Source organism: Gymnoscopelus braueri (genome assembly GCF_963280865.1).
Source record: "Gymnoscopelus braueri genome assembly, chromosome: 22".
Taxonomy (NCBI): Eukaryota; Metazoa; Chordata; class Actinopteri; order Myctophiformes; family Myctophidae; genus Gymnoscopelus; species Gymnoscopelus braueri.
Window position 1 is genome coordinate 4,146,650 of NC_137624.1, and position 12,352 is coordinate 4,159,001.

The 12,352-nt window shown below is 40.0% G+C and overlaps 2 protein-coding genes across 2 annotated transcripts in view; both read right to left on the minus strand.

Moving 5' to 3' along the window:
* The window catches only part of LOC308078304 (tenascin-like), an 87,284-nt gene that overhangs the window by 11,496 nt on the left and 63,436 nt on the right, over positions 1 to 12,352 (minus strand). Inside the window, exon 30 of the mRNA XM_080419423.1 lies at positions 11,822 to 11,965. Within this exon, the coding sequence (XP_080275549.1) occupies positions 11,822 to 11,965 (144 nt within the window). The remainder of the gene's footprint in view (positions 1 to 11,821; positions 11,966 to 12,352) is intronic.
* On the minus strand, positions 1,056 to 5,590 carry LOC308078525 (uncharacterized protein). The gene is made up of 7 exons (XM_080419711.1): positions 5,585 to 5,590; positions 5,125 to 5,209; positions 4,539 to 4,701; positions 4,045 to 4,238; positions 3,807 to 3,948; positions 3,165 to 3,304; positions 1,056 to 2,317 (listed from the first exon to the last, which is right to left on the minus strand). The coding sequence occupies exons 2-7, from the start codon at positions 5,182 to 5,184 to the stop codon at positions 2,003 to 2,005; spliced, it is 1,014 nt and encodes a 337-aa protein (XP_080275837.1). The 5' UTR covers positions 5,185 to 5,209; positions 5,585 to 5,590; the 3' UTR covers positions 1,056 to 2,002.

A 12,352-nucleotide genomic window follows, 5' to 3' on the forward strand; every position in this document is an offset into this window, starting at 1 on the left:
ACACACACACACACACACACACACACACACACTCACTGATTATCACTTCAACACCCACAACTATAAATAATGACAGTCATGGAAGGCGCTCGGGTGCTCGGGTCTCTCTCTCTCTCTCTCTCTCTCTCTCTCTCTCTCTCTCTAGGCTCTGACGCAGATGGACTGCACAGCATGTTTGATGCCACTATACCAGTGGTGTAAAGCAACTAAGTTCATTTACTCAAGTACTGTATTTAAGTACAATGTTGAGGTACTTTTACTTTACTTGAGTATTTCCATTTGTCTATACTTTTACTTCTACTCCACACTACATCTCAGAGGGAAATATTGTACTTTTACTCCACTTAATTCACAGAGAAAAACACTGGGTTAGAAACAACCCATTCTGGGTTGTTTTTAGCCCATCCCCTGGGTAGTTATAGCACCGGCCCAGCAGTAGTTAATTTTACCCAGCAAGGTGGGTTGGTCTGTTTTAACCCAGTGGATGAGTTAAAATATTCTACCCATTTCTGGGTTAAATTAACTGTACGTCTGAGTAAATGCAACCCATATCATTTATTATATATTCTACCCATTTCTGGGTTAAATTAACTGTACATCTGAGTAAATGCAACCCATATCATTTATTATACTTTCTACCCATTTCTGGGTTAAATTAACTGTACATCTGAGTAAATGCAACCCATAGTATTTATTATATATTCGACCCAATCCTGGGTTAAATTAACTGTACATCTGAGTAAATTCAACCCTTATTATTTATTATATACTCAACCCAATTGTGGGTCAAATTATGTACCATTATGGGTTGTTTTATCCAAATCATGAGTTAAATAAAACAATTATGGGTTTATTCAACCACAATATATGTATTACTTTATGGTTAAACTACAGTTTAACTACAAACCTATAACAAAATACATGCTAGATTTGGTCATGCAAAGCATAATGCAATAAACAAACCATGCTGGATTCTTTTAGTCATTTTATTAACCCATTAAGACCTGGAACGCATCCGTCTCATTTTTAGACATGGGATAAAAAGCATTATTTTATACTTTTGCTATTCAAAAATAGATACAAGCTCAATATACTATACAAGCACAATATACAAGCACAATCACATATATACAAGCTGGTAGCGCGGCACTTGTAGATCTGCTATTTTTGAAAAATCCTGAAATTTGTGAAAATCTTTGAACATATAGTTTTTAAAGCAAACATTTCTGCTTTTAGACAAACACTCAAGTCTTCATCGTGCTCTCTGGGGGAACAAAGAATCCGGCGTGTTTCTATAGGAACGTCATATTTAGTGAACAGTGCCATGTTGGTCCCTGTTGCGTAATAATGTCACCCTGATATGTGTTCTCTATGGGGAGGGGGTCATACCTATGTTCCCCGGACCTATGTTCCCCCACTAAGGTTATGGTTAGGTCCTATATTCCCCGCTCTCCTAGGAAAGCGGGGAACATAGAACCTGGGGAACATAGAACCTGGGGAACATAGGTACGGTCCCATGGGGAGGAACAACCTCATTATGTCCTGATGCGTGTTCTCTGGGGTGGAACGACCTCAATGGTCCCAAAACTCTTTACTTTTACACCATTCGAATTAAAAAAGAATCAAAAATAGCAGATCTACAAGCTCGAAAACGAGCTTCTTGTAGATCTGCTGTTTTTGATGCTGTAGTGATCAAAGTAGGGGTTAACCCTTTAAAACCTGAGGCCGATTCTACAAAATGTCTTCTGAATCTTCTGGTGTTTTCTCAAAAACTTGTTTCTATATCAGTGGTTCTCACACTTTTTCATGTCAAGGACCCCCAGAATTATATGTACTGTATTTGGCCGCGGACCCCCCATCTCAAAATATGTTGTTCCAGGGACCCCCCCAGAAGCAAAGATTTTAGCTCAATGGCCACCTGTCCAACAAGGCTGCCCTCAATGACTAACGGGTACGTGGGTTGATTGGGTGGGTAATGTGTTGGGGGGTGTGTGTGTGAGCTCTACTGGCAAGCCAGAATTCTAGTGTGCAGAAACTCCACCATTTTCTTGGACTCTTGTAGTGGAATTCCATAGATAATACTCTGTAGGAAGTCCCACACAAGTTGACACTTTTTGGGGTACTCGATGTCAAAAATGTAGTTGGCCTTGAAGCAGACGTCGATGGCCTGAAGAAGTTTGTCCTGTTTCAAAGCCTGTCCATCTATAATTGCGAAGACCTGAGATGGTTGCTGAGAGTTGTTGCCAAGTGTCAGGACGTAGGGTTCAGTTTGGGAGTTCTTGGCTGCTTGGAGATACTCCACCATGTTGGTTCCAGGCTGAAAAACACACAGAAAAGTGAGGGCGAGTGAGTAAGGACAAAATGTCTACAAAGTATAGAAAAATAAAAGTGTATAATTAAAAGAAAAAATAATAATAAAGGTGTCAAGGGTCCATTTGTTTTCAAGTTACATTATAAGAGTTAACTTATTGTTAAACATATTCATTTTGCGTCTTATCACTCCTATGGTACACACATCAACACAGCATAGTATTGGTATCCAACGATAACAAAATGTTCTTTAGTTTTGTCTCTGATAGGCTAAATCTTATCTACTGGTGGTCCATTGGTTGAGAAACAGTGAGAGATGTACTGTATAGACATAGAATGCATATAAAGCGTTAACTTATATCCCCCTCGCAGCACAACGGTGGTCCCTAGGTTTATTCTTAGTGAGGAGGGTGGTGGTGGTGGTGGTCCCTGGCTCATAATCAGTTGAAAACCCCTGCCTTATTAGATAAACCGGGAGGTATATTAACAGAAGGAATAAGCTTGTCCTGTTATACCTGTATTTGTAAAGCAATATGTTAAACTAGCAAAGAGCAGTAGTTAGCCTATTTCAGAGACATTTTGACAAGAATTAATCAATGTTATTGTTTCGGGTGGGGTGAGGTCATATCTAGATGACTAGTCAACTATTTGTCAACTTTTTAGGATTACTCGTCGACTAGTGAAACGCCGTAGTTGTGAATGCCCTACTGTGTTCTTGTCCTCCTGCTGTGTGCTGTATATGCTTTGTAGATTACACACTCAATACTTACACAAACTCATTAATTATACAACAGGTATATGTTAATGTTAAAATAAAATGGAAAGTTTCCCTTTAGATGTGCTGGTGGACTTACAGGCTGATGATGGATGAAGGCCTTCTTGCACTCAGCAATGGTGTGGCGCACCGTCTTACTGCCACGGCCACGTCCAACTTTGTATGCTGTTGGGGGGAGCAAGGCTGGCAACTGCTGCAGGGCGAGATCCCCAATGTCATCTGCAGGAAGACATAGGTATCAATACGAGGTGGAACAGCATATCCTTTATTTTGTCATTCAATAGCCAACAAGAATGTAACCTATGCTGCTATGTGCAGCTGGTTAGTTTGTAGTTTAGTTATTCCCACCATTAGGCCAGAAGCTGGCCTAACCATGACAGTTTACAAATGGAAAAGAATTGACCAGTTGGGGTCCATTTGTTTCCATTTGTAACACTGTCACAGTTACAGACTTAAGGGTAAATTTAGACCCCACTAAAGTAACCCAGAGAGTCCCTGGAATCCACTTTGAGTAACCCTGGTCTAGACGAGGCTATAGGAGGAAGGGGTGTGGCCACTGGTATTTGAAGGTGACACTACCTGAGAAGAGGAAACCCCCAGGGTACCTGAAAGTGTGTGCTGTGCGTGCCACACCCACACAGAGAGGCTGTCAACGTAGTTGTGGACTCTTGGTAGAAGAGGGACTGTCGACTGACAAAGAACCATTTAAATAATATTTTACCTAATGTTAATCCTTCGACCGGCAACTCTAACTTCCGCTCCAGTCGTGCGACCTGCAGGATCTTCTCCGCATAAACTGGGAGCCAGGTCTCGTACAGTTTGGGCGCAGCGTCCGCATGTAAGAGAAGGAAGTCCTGAGCGATCTATAAAATGGAAAACATTTGAAATCAAATTAAATGTGGCACACTACCAAAACATTATAAACAATGAATCATCACATATACAATATTCCCTCTTACCATGCCGTTAGTTGTCAGGTGAGGGTAGTGTTCCAGAATCTGACTGGTGGTCAGATCTCTGGTGTTGTCCTTTATCCACTTTGCCCTGTACACCGCCGTGTCCTGCATATAGGTCGCAACTTGGCATAATGGTTGAGAATTACTTCTCAACCACTCTTTCAGCTGTACTGCCCGCTCATCCGATATGGTACATTCTGTAAAAAGAACAAAATGCTGTCAGTCACTAAAAGATGGATGTTTTGCGTAATCAGTCATCCCTATCAGCAATATTGTGTGTTAAAATAGTTCTAAAACAACTATAAATGCTATTGTGTGGTGTCTGGTCATACAAGCTACTGTAGTTCCAAAATTCCTCACATTCACTAAGATCAGGCTCTACTCAGATTTTCTGTCTGCGACTGTGTTCCCTAAACGTGCGCATGTTACGTTTTGGGAAAACTTAAGCAAGCAAATGTGCCACATTGTTGGCTACTATTTTTCTGTTTAGTAATGACCTGGTATGACCGCTGTTCGAACAGGACCATCCTCGGGTGCTGGTTGGGGTGCTCGGCCATTCACCCTGAACGCTGACCTCAGCTTCTTTCTGACGTTTCGCAGCCTATCCTCCAGGTACCCACAGGCTGGACGCCGGTTCCGTGCTGGGGTGTACCATATGACCTGCCAAGAAATCAAAATGTTTGATGAATAGAGATTTGGCACATTTTTTTTTTTACAGCGTGGCCTTGAATTAGAACAGGGTTTTTCTGCACATTTGTCTGTCCCAAGAGAAGGCCAATTATTGTCCCTGCTTCCAAGGGCATGACAGCAGTGGAAATCACACATCACAGTAGTTTTTCTGGAAGGAGTGAGCTGTATTGTGTCTGTTAAATGATTTAGCATTTTAAGCTCAATGTATGCTTCTCAACGGTCCGTTAGTGAGAACTGCAGACATACAGGCTGACCACATGTTGTGAGCTTGTAGACTTGTAGTTTTCAGTATCAGCGACACATCACAGCAGAGCATATATTGGGCTTAATACTAGGGGTGTCACCAAAATGAATAATACATTGAAAAGCAAAAAAATGGGGGAAAAAACTCACGCTGCCACTGCTTGATGAATCTTTCAAGCAGGGAAATGCCTGAATGATGCTAGCTGCCATGGCCTTTTTGGTCTCCGTCGTAGGACTGTAAAACAGAAATAGCACAACTATTCATCATATCAAGTAGTTCCAGTGCGTTGATTTCATGTAACTAATAAACCATTTTTAAAAGACAAATCACACCTGGTGTGTGGCTAACATAAACTTAACTTCAGTCAGTCAGTCGTCCAGTGAAGGTTGCACTGGTGCCTCTTAAAATGTTACTCCATGGTAGCTGATCTGAGCATGGTTAACAACTAGCAAATATATCCCTACTAAGTCATATTTTAGCTCTCAGGTAAAGTTAGAACTTGGGATAATCATACACCCTTAAAGTTGCCATTTAACCACTTAACCCCAGCATTGGTATTGTGATCCCTATTCAACATAAAACAAAGATAATTTAAATCTGTTGAAGTACTTCTCTCCAAACTTGTAGATCGTCTATTTTCACAATATGTATCCGTGTAAAGGAGTCAAACAAATGGGGGGTCCACAATTCAAATATTATTTTGGGGGAGTCACAGCCTGAAAAGGTTGAGAACCACTGTGTTAGAGGAATACAGAAACCATGGCCATTAACTCAGCAGCCATGTTTGGTGCTGAGCAAACAGTTTGAATGACAACCAGCATCCTATTTCTGACTGACACAGATGTCATTAACCTTAATCAACCTGGGTTTATCTGCTGGTCAATTGTTGTCAGTTAATCAAATAGTATAGCACAGAAAATGCATATGCTCAATACAAATGTCAAGGTATATTACAAAAAGCAGTTGTCAACTCCATTACTGTGTGACAGCAATGTATGTGGATGGGAAACATATTGTACCTCTAAATATGTCGATCAGTTCTGGTAACTGCCACTCTGTCAGTTTTTCAAAGACAAAGTTGTCCATCGATCTGAAACAAACACAAAGGAAATACAATTGGTGTTATACCTGTTCAGATATCAACATAAAAGCAAAGCAAACTAGCAGCAGAATACTATGATCTGCTATGAATATGAACCAAATGGACCCTTACAGCTCTGTAACTCTCAGAGTGTACACATGGAAATCTAGAGACAGGTGAAGCAGGGACCCCTTAGCTGAGAGACAGATGAAGCAGGGACCCCTTAGCTGAGACAGATAAAGCAGGGACCCCTTAGCTGAGAGACAGGTGAAGCAGGGACCCCTTAGCTGAGAGACAGATGAAGCAGGGACCCCTTAGCTGAGACAGATAAAGCAGGGACCCCTTAGCTGAGAGAGATGAAGCAGGGACCCCTTAGCTGAGAGATGAAGCAGGGACCCCTTAGCTGAGAGACAGATGAATTTCACATCATGTGCCTCTCACAGTATTTAGCTGCCCATGCAATTGCCTATTCAAATGAGCGTCATTCAGTAATTTTAGTGCAATACCAGCAATAATAAACTGTTTTTACAGCTTTAGTAAATGTTATGTTCCATGGTTCAACCACAATTATGTAAACACCATCCTAATACAATGAAATTAAATACAATAATGTCTCAAATTAAATAATATAACGGGGTAGACTAGAATGGTGACACAGTAAAGCAGGGGTCTTCAACAGGGGGTCCTCAGAGTTACTACAGGGGGTCCGCCAAATCTTTGTGTGATAAGATTTTTTTTTTTTTTACATTAACCACTTGAACCCTAGCATCACTTTTCTGAGGATAACTTTAGCCAAAAATAGCAGATCTACAAGCTCACAACGCCTCGTGAGCTTGTAGATCTGCTATTTTTTGGCAAAGAGGTATAGGTGTAGAGGAAAAAAAGAGTAAAAAGAGTAATCTGAAACACAATTTTATATAGAGGGGGTCCCTGCTTCATCTCTTTCTCAGCTAGGGGGTCCTTGGCCTGAAAACGTTAAAACTAAACAAAATGCTGCTGTCAAAATCAACACTAGTTTCAAAGAAAGAAAAAAACACATCTGATTCTTTCTATTCTGTACAGGCAATTATTTTTCATGTACTGTGGGGGGGGTCCCCTCGTGATTTTGAAGGGGTCCCCAGATGACAGTGAAGTAATAATGTAAGGACTTATCATCAAAAGCAATCAACTATATACTAGAAAACAGTCGAAATGATCAAAAAATAAAAGGGGCACAAATTGTGAAAATAGCAGATCTACAGGCTTTTGTACAGAAGTCACATAGACAAGCCACACCCAACAAACTACAATACCACATTTCAGTAGCCAGATTGTGTAGGCACATTGAGAGGACAATGTGTTCAGCACGCGATATATAGTCTACACGTCAATGAATATATCAAGCAACTAGGCTATGCCTTTGTTTACAAGTGCCCACAGCTAGTTAGCTGTGTAGCCATGGCCTGTCACTTTCAGCAGACTGTGCATGCTTGAACGGCAACGTGATGTGTTAATAGTAGAAATTAGAGATCAGACCAGAGTTCAGAATGTATAAAAGAGCCAATTGCACTCGCGCCAAACATTTGAGTCAGTTAGTTAGCTTAGCTGCTTAGCAGCATGGGCTGTCCAGCAGCACATTCCAGTTCCTCTGCATGCTTAACACGACGTCAATGCATGCTAGGAAAGGTTGAGACAATAATACAGTGCAAAACAAAACACTATTTTACCTTGAATGGAGTTCTTCTTTCGTGCCGTTGTTTGTAAATGGTAAGAATTGGGACGCACCATGCACGTTGTGGCTCTCTGCAGAATCTCTCTGTATGACGCTGGGCGCGCGCGGAAGCAGGAAGTGGAGGAGGACTGGGGGGAGGCGGGGTGTGGAGGATTTTGACCGGATAGGGAGGGCGGATTCCAGAATGAAAATGGTTGTATGCCATTTAATTTATAAATAATTATAATAGTAAAGAAACATTCCTTGATCCATTAATTATATTATTTACTCCACTTCACTCTCAGGATGTTTTAGCCTATTAAAAGTGGTGATACCACAGTATTATTTTAATGCACATAAGAGATGTAGTTTAAAATATAATATAAATAAATAATATACTCCCCTCAAAGAAAACATGACTTTTAGATTGTATTATGCAAATGTTTTTATTCGTACTGTACCACTTTGATGTATGTTTCAAATGTAAAGTATTATAATGTAAAATAAATAAAATGTATTATTGTTGCTGTTGTTGATGATAGACAAATATGCATACTAAAACAACATTTGTTTAAGCTGATTTTATGAATATGCCGAAAATTCATGTAAATTGGTCAATGTGGAGAATCACGTCTCCAGGGTAACGTGGGCACTTGCAACTGGGCCCAGCTTACAGTACAGTATTGTATCATACATTACAGTACAGTACAGTAAAGTACAGTAGCATGCATTACAGTACAGTAACATACAGTGCAGTACAGTACAGTACAGTACAGTACAGTACAGTACAGTACAGTACAGTACAGTACAGTACAGTACAGTACAGTACAGTACATAATTAAAGCTGCTCAGTTCACACAGGTGTGATTTTTAGAGTGAACTTGTGAGCCAACACAGTCTCATTCCCAAGAAGTCACATGTTGACATTTTGTGCAGAACCCCTTCCAGTCACATGGTCAAATTACATTTCAATTAAACGTGCGGCGTCGAGCACATTTTCTGGAACTAATCGCTCCAGATATTTTTTTTTAATCTGAAACTTCACTCAATCCATATTGAGAGTAAGCCGGATTTAATGGCACCGGGCCTGATTTTTTAGGACACTGATAAAGGTCAAAGGTCAGCAAAAAGACTGCCAAGCTGACCTTTGCCTAAATCTTTCTCTCTCAATAACTCGACAACGATAAGGACTTGGGGTCTAATTTCGAGATATGTTGTTCAGTTTTTTGAGACGAACAAGTGGATATCTTGTTTGTCCTGGTACGACACTTTTAAAAACTTCAGCTCTTCCTTCAGGATGGTGTTAGGTTGTATACCTCTATGTACCTTCCAAAAGTGGAGGAAGCCAACTTAGGAGTGTTGTACCGGGACAAACAAGATATCCCCTTGTTCGTCTCAAAAAACTGAACAACATATCCCGAAATCGGAATCCAACTCCTTATCGTTTCCGAGTTATTAAACGAGATAGCGAACCTGTAACCCTAATCAATTAAGAGAACCGTATGTCCGTGTGGGAGGAAACTTATATTGGTGTTTTCAGCGCAACAAGCTGATCGAGAATCTGGTCTCGGTTTTGCTCTACGACCTCGGCAACCCTAACCCGTGTTTTGGCGGCTAAGGTTAGGGTTGGAGAACGGTACGTCTGTGTGTGAGGAGAGTTATATTGACGCGTTCAGGGCGACGCGCTGATCAATAATCTTTTGATTTGGTTTTCGACCCTTACTTTTCCTTGTAGATACATATTTATGATTATCTCAAAGACGATTTGACAAAACTTTACAATTCTGACATATGTCAGTCTACCCACCGATACGAATCGGTCAGTACCAGGCCCGAACCGGTGGCATGCACGGTCCGCGCGTGATCTTAAAAAAGCAAATGAAAATATAGAGCAGGCTTCGATTTGAGGCCTTCTGCACCAAGTGAGACTTCATGAGGTCACCGGTTCAAGTCCGGGATGGTGCTGTTGTTATTATCTATGCTGCTGCATTGTCTGAAGGAAGCCAAACCAAAATAAGTTTTACTCTTATGTACCTGTACACAAGATGTAACAATAAAGTACAACCTTGAGGCTTGACAAGAGACAAGACTATTAATCTACCACCAGTCACCAGTATGGCTACATACACACATATTATGAACACATTGAACACTGAATAAAAACGGTACTCCATCCGCAAAGTAGCCGACTTAAGCCAATAAAACAAAGTAAGCAAAGCTCACTTGTGAGCTTGTCGTAGCAGAGTAAAAAAGTGAGTGAAATTAGTTTTTGTGCATTATTAATTATTATAATATTATATAAAATGATTATCTCCATAATATTATGAGCCTCTGTAATTAAGTACACAAGATAAGTGATCATTTAACCCACTGAAGTCTGCAGAGTACACACACAATCAAGAAGGCAAAACATACAATTAAATTGAAAAGTAAGCATTATCCCAGACTTGAACCGGCTAGTCCAAGAAGTTATTTATTGTAGTCCTGGAACAATACCACTAGGCCACCGCAACACTGGGCTGGATTGAAGGGAAGTCATACTCGTCCAGTCATTTGCTCAAATATACAAAAAAAAATAGATAGTTATATTGATAGATACATTCCGTGCGTATTGTACTAGTTCTGCACAAAATGTCAACATGTGACTTCTTGGGAATGAGACTGTTGTGTAAGCAGAAGTGGAATCAAAAAGACTTAACTTGAGTGGGCTCACTGAGGAATTTGACTGAACATAGGATTTTAATTATGTCAACTTCCATGTAGTTGAGACGTTATCAATTAATTATTTCAAGTTAAAACAACTTTTCGCACAAACCTTTGTTGTATTGAAAAGGAAAAAATAGTTTTGATAACAAGCCAGCATCATCTGGTTTTGCAGTGCACAAATAACCCACAATGGTCTTAAAACAACCCATAGTGAGTACTTGGGTTGACTCAACCAATGGGTTGTACAAAATTACCCATTATGGGTTATGGTTAACCCATGATGGGTCAGCCATAACCCATGTACTGAGTAAATGGCCGACTCACCCAATGGGTTGTACAAAATTACCCATTATGGGTTATAGTTAACCCATCATGGGTCAGCCATAACCCATGTACTGAGTACATGGGTTGACTCACCCAATGGGTTGTACAAAATGACCCATATGGGTTATGGTTAACCCATGATGGGTCAGCCATAACCCATAATGGGTCAACCATTTCATAACCCAGCATCTGGGTAGATAAACAACCCAGCATTTTTCTCTGTATTTGAAAACTTTAGTTAATAGTTACTTTGCAGATATAAATATATTACATTATAAAACACACTATAACCACTTTAGCCCCATACCTAAACCAACTACGCGTTGTGAGCTTGTAGATCTGCTATTTTCAAACATTTTAGTACTTTTACTTTTGGTACTTGAAGTAAATGTTGATACCAATACTTTTGTACTTTTACTCAAGTACATTTTGAATTCCGGACCATTACTTGTAACAGAGTACTTCTACATTGCAGTATTGATACTTTTACTTTTAAATTCAAGTACTTTTTCCACCACTGCTGTTTACAGAACGTATCATAGCTACATCAGTGTGGATGCTCGCATAATTATTGTTATAGTTATCGTTAGGGCTGTGAATCGTCTGCTATCTCACGATTCGATTCTGATTCTTGGGGTCATGATTCCGTTTTTTGTTTTTGTTTTTCAAAACAAATGATTCTCGATTCAAATGTTTTTTTCCGATTCAAAATCGATTCAAAACGATTCTCGATTCAAAACAATTCTCGATTCAAAACTATTCTCGATTCAAAACATAGGATTTCAGGATCTACTCCAGTCTGCTGGCGTGAAAGCAGAGTACATTTACGTAGCTTTTATAATTGTAAAGGTTTTATCAACTGATACAAATTTAAACACACAAAGGTAAATCCAGGATTTTTTTTCCTAATTAAAAAAAACAGAAAATGGAAAATGAGAATCGATTCTGAACCGTCCAACAACACGATTTGAATTTGAATGTTTTTTCCCCCACACCCCTAGTTATCGTTATGCTCAGTGTGAGTGGCGCTCTACAGTGCACATACCTGTAGTGACAGTGTCTGTAGTGGGGGGGCTCTCCTCCAGACCCTTGACAGCGGTGACAGTCACCTGGTAGGTGGTCCCAGGGCTCATGTTGGTCAGGGTGGTCTGGGACACATCGCTGTCCACGGTCAGCTGGACGGGGTTCCCTACAGCACGGAGGACAGAGACAAACTTACTGCTATGTCTGCTGCTACTCTACAGCAAAGTTCTCAAACATTTTAGCTCAAGGCCCAAAAGAGAAATGTTGTTTCCTTGTGACCTATTTTTTTTAAAGCTTTTTTATATATTTTTTATTTTATGTTATTTTAGTTTTTTAATTTTGTTTTTTTTAATTATTGTGAAATATATTTTTGAAAATCTTTTGAAAAAACATGAAAAAAAATGAAACGGAAAAAGGATATTTACTTGTTGCCCATAACAATGGATCCCAAACCCACTGTCTGGGAAACACTACACTACAGTTTATGTGGTAGTGGTACCAGTAAATACACACCAAGTTGAAACTGCATCAATGTATAAATCAACCAAATCAG